The sequence below is a fragment of the Leopardus geoffroyi genome, chromosome B1 (genome assembly GCF_018350155.1).
Source record: "Leopardus geoffroyi isolate Oge1 chromosome B1, O.geoffroyi_Oge1_pat1.0, whole genome shotgun sequence".
NCBI classification, from domain to species: domain Eukaryota; kingdom Metazoa; phylum Chordata; class Mammalia; order Carnivora; family Felidae; genus Leopardus; species Leopardus geoffroyi.
In genome coordinates this window covers 50426898-50436015 of record NC_059327.1, presented here as the reverse complement: position 1 = coordinate 50436015, position 9118 = coordinate 50426898, and the positions used below count along the sequence as shown (strand labels likewise).

Below are 9118 nucleotides of genomic sequence, written 5' to 3'. Positions count from 1 at the left end.
CAGTACTAGCTGTGAGAGTAGAATGATGTAGAAACAGAGGAGCATTTACACGTTCCAGAGAGCGAAATGCGCCTAATGTCTCCTGCCCCACCCGAGCCCCTCCGCCGCTGTCCTGCCCATTGCCCACGACTGCCTTCAGGGACTACAAGTCCCGTCATGCAACGAGGGAGCGCCGAGAGCTCGGCGACCTGCCCCGCCCCGCCCCGACTCCGCCCCCTCCCCGCCCCTCCCTCCCGCAGCCCCCTCCCGCCCGGCCAGCCCCGAAGAGTTGCCCGGTGGCCGAGGCAGACGGAAGCCGAGGGAGAGTCTCGGCAGCAGCAGGATGGGGGATTCCAAAGTGAAAGTGGCTGTGCGGATCCGGCCCATGAACCGGAGAGGTGAGAGCCGAGCCCGCCCGGGGCCGCCACGGTGGAGGCGGCAGGTGCCTGGCGCGCCCTTCCCTCACCCGCGGCCGCCGTGTGGGGTCCGGCCGGCCCCGCCCCTGCAGTCCGCGACCAAGCGAGAGGGCGGCCGGCGCACCCCGAATCCTTGTCTCCCCGCGCCCGCCCGTCCTGCGCGGGGACGCCCCTCCCCTCGCCCGCACCGCGTCCGGGACGCGGCGGGCCCCACGTCCCGGTCCGCTGCCCCTTCCGCCGGCGCGCCCGCCCCGCCCCGGCGCCCTTTCGCCCTCACGCCTCTCCTGCCCTTGCGGGAGGGCGCTCTGATCCTTCGCCCCGGGCTCGTTTCCTCCTTCCCCCGCCCCTACTCCTCGCCCGTGCACCGACGCGTCCCCTGCTTTTTCCTTGCCAGCTGTCAGAGTGGCCCCCGCCCCTCGGCCTTCACCCCTCCACCCTGGCCGGGACGGCCAGGCACCCCGAGGCCCCACGTCTCCGGCCCAGTCACCTCAACCCTGCACTTTTGTGGTCCGCGGCAGGAAAAAATGGCAGGGAATTTGGTTTACTCTTGAGAAAGCACTCAAGTGCAAAAATTCCTCGTCTTCATTTTTCATTCTATACGTTTAACTGGGCGGTCATAAAGAATTGTAAAAACTTTGAAGTGAGAAGAGATGCCCTTCCATCCCCCGCTTTTTGACTGTTGAGATAGTTTTGTTTTTGCTTGAAGTCATATTCGTCATCTCTCAACAATAAATAGTTTAAGTGCCAAGATTCTTGTGAAATTGTATCTTTCAGACATTCTCTCAATTCTGCAGGGAGGGTAGAGAAAGCAGATAAACCGAGTACATTTTAAATCCGCTTTAGACTGTCGAATGGAGTGAAGAGTACCGCGAGGAGGTGGGCTGGGTCTTGGCTTTAATGCTTAAGCAGCAGCGTGACTGAGCAAGGAACTTTAAATGAGATAATATATTTGAAAACACTTTCTGTACAAGGCTATGTTATTGAGATCACTGTTATAATCCCAGGAGATGACTTTTCAATTGATAAGACTCTTTTTGCAGCTTCTGTGTTCATATTCAAGTGTTAAGTCTGTAGAAATCACGAGTTTTCCAATTTTCCTTTTCTCTGCTGTCTTTTGTATATATTGAGATATACAGATCAGCCAGTTGACGGTCTGTTTTGTTGGTTTGTCCTTCTTTTCCAAGTTAGTTTATGTCTTCCCTAGGAGTCAGATCTTCCCAAAAGATCATTTCTTTTGGCGTTGCTAGGTCAGTGTAAGGCTGTCATGTGACCTAGGAGAGTTTTGTTTTTTTATTTTTTTCTCCTTCCCCTAAGAACTTAAACTAGTGCACATTTTGGGTCTTCAGTCTTTCCTTTGACAAAATCAAAGGGTCTTAGATGAACTCTGAAAGTTTTCAGAAGCTTTTGTTCTTAGGTGCTCAGGCATCTTTATTCAAGTTTATTACCATTACAATGATTTTAAAAAAAATGAAAAAGCAGGCCATATAAAACACAACTTTATCTGGAACTTGATTCTGAAAGGATGGTTTCAGCACATTCTTAAAATTTCCTTTTCACAAAAAACTTGGAAATGTCAGTGCTAAAAAGATGTAGCTAATCATCACAAAAGACCTATCTCAGATCATTAGAATCCTACCCTCGTCCCCTCCCCACATGAATTTCAGTTTTTAAACATTTTTTAAATGTTTTTTTAAATTTATTTTTGAGAGAGAGAGAGACAGCATGAGTGGGGGAGGGGCAGGGAACAAGAGGGAAACAGAATTTGAAGCAGCAGTTATTTTTTTTTAAGTTTATTTATTTATTTTAAGTGAGAGAGAAGGAGGGAGAGCAGGGGAGAGGCAGAGAGAGAGGAGAGAATCCCAAGCAGGCTCCACACTGCGAGTGCAGAGCCTGACATGGGGCTTGATCTCAGAGAACTGTGAGATCATTACCTGAGCCTAAATCAAGTCAGATGCTTAACTGACTGAGCCACCCAGGCGCCCCATGAATTTCAGTTTTTGAGGGAAGGTACTATATAAATTGTCATTAATTAGATTATAATAATTGTTGTATCAGAGTGCCCAGGGACACATAGAATACTAATTTTCACTCTGGAATGGATATTAGCTGTTCCTTTGGTTGAACTCATTTTAAAATTAAGGTTTGGGGTGCCTGGGTGTCTCAGTGGGTTGAGTGTCTGATTCTTGATTTCAGCTTAGGTTATGATCTCGTGGTCATGGGATCGAGCCCCATATGGGGCTCCACGCTGGGTGTGGAGCCTGCTTGGGATTCTTTCTCACTCCCTCTACCCCTGCTTGTGCTATCTCTAAAAACAAACAAACCTGCCCCCCCCCCAAAAAAAAAAAAAGATTTAAATTAAGGTTTATACATAGATTCATTACTCCGCAAATAGAAGTGCATTATTTTGGTAACTGTTTCCCCCTTCATTTAGTGCCATCTCTTACCTAGCCTTGTTATTTCCTGAATGCATATGGACTTCTTTTTTCTGTAATTACCACAGATAATTAAGATTGGTTCTATTTCTGTTTTGTCATGAAGTAGTCATTTACATAAATCTAGAAGTTATGGAATTCAGTGTATTATTATTGTGAAGCCAGTGATTTTGTTTTTTTTAACATTTCATTTTTAAGTAATCCCACTCCCAGCTTGGGGCTCGAACTCACAACCCCAACATCAAGAGTTGCATGCTCCACCGACTGAGGCAGCCAGGCACCCCTAAAGCCAGTGATTTTTAAACTGCTATCTAGAATTTGTTTAAAAAGACTACAATGGAACTATATTCCTTTCCAGGAATTTTGAGAAGAATCATATTACTTTGTCTAATCATTACTTCTGTGAAAATTAGTGTATTAAGTAGTAGTATATGATTATGACAAATAGTAAACTTTTAGTCATAACTGTTTCTCTCATAGCATATTAGTTCAGGAAGCAACCTCAGATATCACTCCTCACAAATAAGATTGAGATGAGAATGGGTTTCTGATGTTTGGACTCATCGGCTACTTTTTGAGGAAAATTGAAATTTGCAGGAAGCTTCTAACGTACCATTAAGATCTTCATGTGGTTCAGTATCTGCTAAGGTGTTAAGGTAGTTAGTTGGCTTATTATTTAACATTTATCATGGAAGTAAGAGTGTTTCAGTCTTTTTTTGCTAAATTATACGTGGGTTTGGGTATATGTAAATATACCCAATATAAAAAATTATATGTAATTTTACCTAGTTTTAACATTACAACTTCTGTTTTGCTTTTCTTCATCTGAAATATGAACTCAAACGAGCTGAAGAAAAGCTGTAAACCTGTTTTGTCATGCTATCTTGAAGTTCTATTTGCAGATACTGTTTGGTTTTTCATGTTCTTTTTCAGATGTGGACAACTTACCATGTAACTCTGGTTGTGTTCTTCCACTGTAAGGAACACCCATTCATACATTATTAACCAGTATAATTATTAAATGAACCGAAAGGTTTACAAGCATAATTGATGGCACTAGGTAGATCAGTGACACTCTCCTATTCAGGAATTTGATGTTTTATGACTTCAGATGGTTTAAAAAATATTTAGTATTTACTGAATGACTGCCAGATGTCTAGCTTATATTAGATAGTATGGGATCTTACTGCCTTTTTGCAAGAGGTTTCCCATATTTAAATATGTGTAAAATCAATTACCAAAATAGATAAATTTACACCAAAAGTGTTTGGAAAATACCTTTGCTATCTATCTGGTCTAAGGTAGTGAAACCAAAAATTACATTAGATGTTTAGCTAGAGAGAAGAGTAGTGAAATGGGTTATTTCAGTTAGGAAACATGGATAATAAATTTATTTCAACAGGTATTTCTCAAGGGCTTACTTTGCACTTTATAGTACTTAATTCAGTGAAAGGCTCAAAGACACAAAGAAGAATGTACTGATAGAAGTCAGTGCTTAAGGAAATCATAGTCTAGTATCTCAGTGGAAAAATTGTTATGTATCTATTAAGAATGATGACAATGGACATCATTTAACAAGGAAGACTTTTCAACGTTTATTTATTTTTGGGACAGAGAGAGACAGAGCATGAACGGGGGAGGGGCAGAGAGAGAGGGAGACACAGAATCGGAAACAGGCTCCAGGCTCTGAGCCATCAGCCCAGAGCCCGACGCGGGGCTCGAACTCACGGACCGCGAGATTGTGACCTGGCTGAAGTCGGACGCTTAACCGACTGCGCCACCCAGGCGCCCCAACAAGGAAGACTTTTCTATGTTAGCAGAAAAACCAGAATGTAAAACAGAATGTGTAACTGTAAGGTTGAATTTGCTGTTAATTTTATTACTGTATACAAATGTAAACAGGGATGGGCAAGGGCTAGAAAGAAACATGAAAAAATGAGATTGCTTATTCTTGTTGGGAGAATCTTAACATCCTAAAAACTCTTAGTGTTGACTAGTATTGTAATATTCAGTTTTTTAAAATGTGCTTCATGGTTCACGCTCATGAGGAAATGGCCGTCCTGTGAAAAGATAAGATTAAAAGGTAAACAAGCACCTATCACAGATTGCCAGGTGAGTGATCTGGCAATACTGGAATTCAGAGGAGTGAAAGGTCCCTGGAAGCCTGGTGATCAGGGAAGGCTTCTTTGGGGAGGGAGAACCTTGGTTAGACTTAGAGGGAGGAAGCTTATGATCGGAATGGGTGCGTGGTAGGAGGGGAGGAGAGAGCGTTGGGTCTTTGAGGAGGAAGTGTGGCCTGAGAGCAAAGGCACAGAAACAGGAATGAACCAGGCAAGTTTAGGCGGCAGAGACAGATAAGCCTGCCAGAAGGATGAGATTAGAAAGGTAGGGTGGAATTGCAGGGAGCCCTTAGTGCTGGCTCGGCCCAGAAGTCCGGGTTAGGGTGGCTCGTTCGTGTGCTCTCTTTAGCTCTGTAGAACTTCGCATGGATCTCGGACACAGCATGGAGAAGGAAGACTGCCAGGTCTCAGAGCAGGATCAAAAGCCTGGGTAAATGCCTGATTCAGGGCACAGCTGGGCAACATTTAAGAGCGGGTTGTGAAAATGAAGCCATGTGAATAGGAAGAGTAAGGAGGCTGGTCAAAACTTAGGTAAGCAGTCATGACTCAGAAGACAAGGTGAAACTACAAGGTGAAACTGAGGAAGTAGGAAGCTTAGAGAACATGCTGACAGTCTGGGAAGACACACGTGATCCTTAGGAAATGAAGGGGCAGGGTAGCAAGGAGATTCTGATACAGGAAGGTGGTTTTGACCCTCAGGACATTGGTGGGCTCAGAGAGATGACTGATACTGGAGTTGAGGACGGCTGTGGATGGAAATTTCTGACATACTTTCTAAAACAGAAGATCCTTGTTTTCTAGCATCTGCTTGATATGCTAATGGAGAATGAGACACACAACTCTTACAACATTGTTTTGTTTCTGCTGTCTACTCAGTGACTGAAATTGGGATTTATACATACAGGGCCACAGGCTTTTGGAGAAGAAAGTACAAGTTTACATGATAAAATAAAATAAAAACTTGTTTGAGTTGGCATTTACTTTTACCCCCTCACCTCCATAAAACAATGACTAATGTCCAACTTTTCCAGTCCTTAAGGTCTGAAGATGGAGGATACTACTGACAAAACTATTCATTAAGCAGATGAATGGAGATGTTTATTGAGTGAGTGGAAATGGATTATTATTGATTGATCTCTTGGCTTGCTGATCAGGTTTCCCTTGTGTTCAACAGAACATATTAAAAAAAAAAAAAAACTTGGCAAAGATGAGCAGTGTAATTTATGGGGAAGTATGTGAAACTAATTGATCTCTAGGACACAAACCCATGACTTAATTGGTACTGGGCTTGAGCTTTTGGGTGCTAGAGATACCTTTATTATTTTTTTAAATTTATTTTTGATTGAGAGCACAAGGTGGGGAGGGACAGAGGATCTGAAGCAGGTTCCATGCTGACAGTAGTGAGCCAGATGTGGGGCTTGAACTCATGAACCATGAGATCATGACCTGAGCCAAAGTCAGACACTCAACTGACTGAGCCACCCAGGTACCCCTGCTGTAGATATCTTTAAAAGATGGTATTAGCCCATTTGGTATGCGTTGATCGAAGCAAAGAATAATAGCTACTCCTTTTTAAGAGCTGTTTGTTAGCTACAGAGTTCAGTACTTTGTATATGTTATTCTTTAAACAAAACTTTGAAAGGTAGTTTATAGAATTACCATTTAACAAAATCTCAGACAGGGATAAGTAAATTTCCCCAGGATTACAAGACCAGTATTTTGGAGCCTGAGTTTCACCCACTTTCCCATTGAAGCCTGTGCTTTTACTGCTATATTGGATGTGATGATCTTTAAAGGGACCTTGCATTTTTGAGTTTATGTAATTTTCAAAGATGTGCAGGATATACGAGAAGCATAAGTCATGATCTTTGACCAAAGGGACTCCCTGTCTTGTTTGTAATAAGAGATGCATGCACAGGTGAGTCAATTACAAGAACATATGTACACAGTGATGCTAGTGCATTACAAATGAAAGAAATGGGGGTGGGACTTGAGAATGGTAAGGGTTGAGTTGAAGACAGTGGGCAGGGAGGCATGCATGGTAGGTGGGGTACATAACACAAGTTGTTGGAATTAATCTATGTATTTTTACCTTGCTCATAAGCTAATAAGTTAGCTAGTTACTGTTTCATGGATGCTAGGAGAAGACATAGGACTTCTGGGTCAGAAGACTTCATGGCAGAGCAGCCATTGTGAGTTGCTCCCTTCACTGGCCAATCCCACAGGGGTGATGTGGAGTGTCCAAATGGATGCTGTGCAAGCAATTCGTTTGCGCTGCATCTGAGGAACACAGGGCTTGGGGAATCCATTGTTTTAAGTGGTAAGCAAGCCTGCTCGCTGTCCTGAAGGACAAACTTGTCCCTCAAAGTTGCTGACTGCAGACCGATTCTTGACAGAGGTGCTGGGTAAAGAGCATTTATGGCTTAGCTCATACCACCAGCAGGAGCATGTCAAGATGGCATTAGAGCAACTGAAAGTTAGGAAATACAGGAAGACTGTAAAGCTTCTGTTTTAGATGATTTATATGACTAAGTGAACAAATGTTGGGGTCATTAACTGACATCAGAAGTATAGGAGAAGCCGGTTTTAGGGTGGAGGTGTAGGAAATGATGAGTTCTGTTCTTGGGCATTCAACAATATTTAGTCAGTGGTGCCTACTGCCCCTACGACTATGAATAAGATATTGTACATAGGTGGAAGAAACTCTTAGGTGTCTGCAGTGCAGTGGGTGGATCCAGAAGGTTATTGCATAGGAGTCTGAACCTAAGGAACTGGAGATGTGTGTAGATTTGGGGGTCATTACTGTAGGTATAAGATAGAATACCAAATTAAGGTGTGTGCAAAGGAGGAGGTCATAGAGGCCAAGAGGAGAGACATAAGTAGAAGCAGGTAAAAGTAATATGGAACCCAGAGAGAAAATGTGTCAAAATATGAATGGTCAGTAGGAGATCACAGAATGGCATGTATGATAATGGCATGTATGAATTGTGTTCAGTGGACTAGGCAATATGGTGGTCAGTGGTAATTTTCAGAAGAATAATTTTGACTGAATGAATAAATTAGTGTTGGTGTGTTGGTAGTGGGTTGAGATGTAAGTGGGTTGCCAATATGGTGGAAGTGAGTATACATGAATATTCTTTCAAGAAACTCCATTTATGAAATTCTTTTTTTTTTTTTTTAAGTAGGCTTCATGCCCGATGTGGGGCTTGAACTCATGGCCCTGAAATCAAGACCTGAGCTGAGATCAAGAGTCAGATGCTCAACTGACTGAGCCACTCAAGCACCCCTCAAAAAACTCCATTTAGAAGGGAAGGATAGAGTGGCATCCGGAGGTGTCCTAGGAACAGACCTTTTTCCCCTTTGAGTCTGAGAGATGTTTGAGCCTTGTGGTAGACAGAAAAAGCCAAGAGAGGGAAATTTTTGAAATATGGGAAGAAGAGGATAATTATATAATGGGAAAGCCCTGGAGTCCTTAATTTTCTTGATGAGGTGGATTGTGAGGTTGTTATTTGAGAGTAAGAAGGATTGGCTTGACTGGGATCTTCAGAGCAATGTTCAGAAATTTAATTAAAGGGCTCTAACCATATTTTATATCTGTTGAGGGCAGTGGGGTCATTCTTGCTAATTTTTTTGAGATATAATTGACGCATCAAAAGTGTACAATTCAGTGGTTCTAGTGTTTTTGCAGAGTTGTGTACCCATCACCATTATCCAATGGCAGAACATATTCATCATCCCAAAGAGGCTCTGTCCCCACTAGCAGTCACTGTCCACCCTCCTGACACCCTCTGTCCTCCAGCACACACCTACCTCTCTCCCCTGTCCCGGGCATCCACTGTTCTACTTCTCGTCTCTATGGATTTGCCTATTCTGAACATTTCATGTAAATGGAATCATGCAGTATGTGGACTTCTGTATCTGACTTTTTTCACTTGGCATAATGTATTCAGGGTTTATACATTGTTGTAGCATGAGTCAGTACTCATTCTTTTTTAAAGTAGAATAGTATTACACGATATGGATATGCTGCATGTGTTTACCTATTCATTAGTTGATGGGCATTTGGCTTGTTTCTACTTTTTTAGCTATTTTGAATACTGCTATGAACATTTATGTATATAACTTTTTGTGTGGATGTATATTTTTACTTCTTTTGGGTATGTGTGTATGT

The 9118-nt window shown here is 42.9% G+C and overlaps 1 protein-coding gene across 2 annotated transcripts in view; it reads left to right on the top strand.

Moving 5' to 3' along the window:
• The first annotated feature begins 229 nt into the window (after window positions 1-229).
• Window positions 230-9118, top strand: part of KIF13B (kinesin family member 13B) — a 204667-nt gene continuing 195778 nt past the window's right edge. For both annotated transcript variants that reach the window (XM_045461673.1, XM_045461664.1), the window contains exon 1: window positions 230-377. In XM_045461673.1, the coding sequence (XP_045317629.1) occupies window positions 323-377 (55 nt within the window). In that variant the 5' untranslated portion in view covers window positions 230-322. The remainder of the gene's footprint in view (window positions 378-9118) is intronic.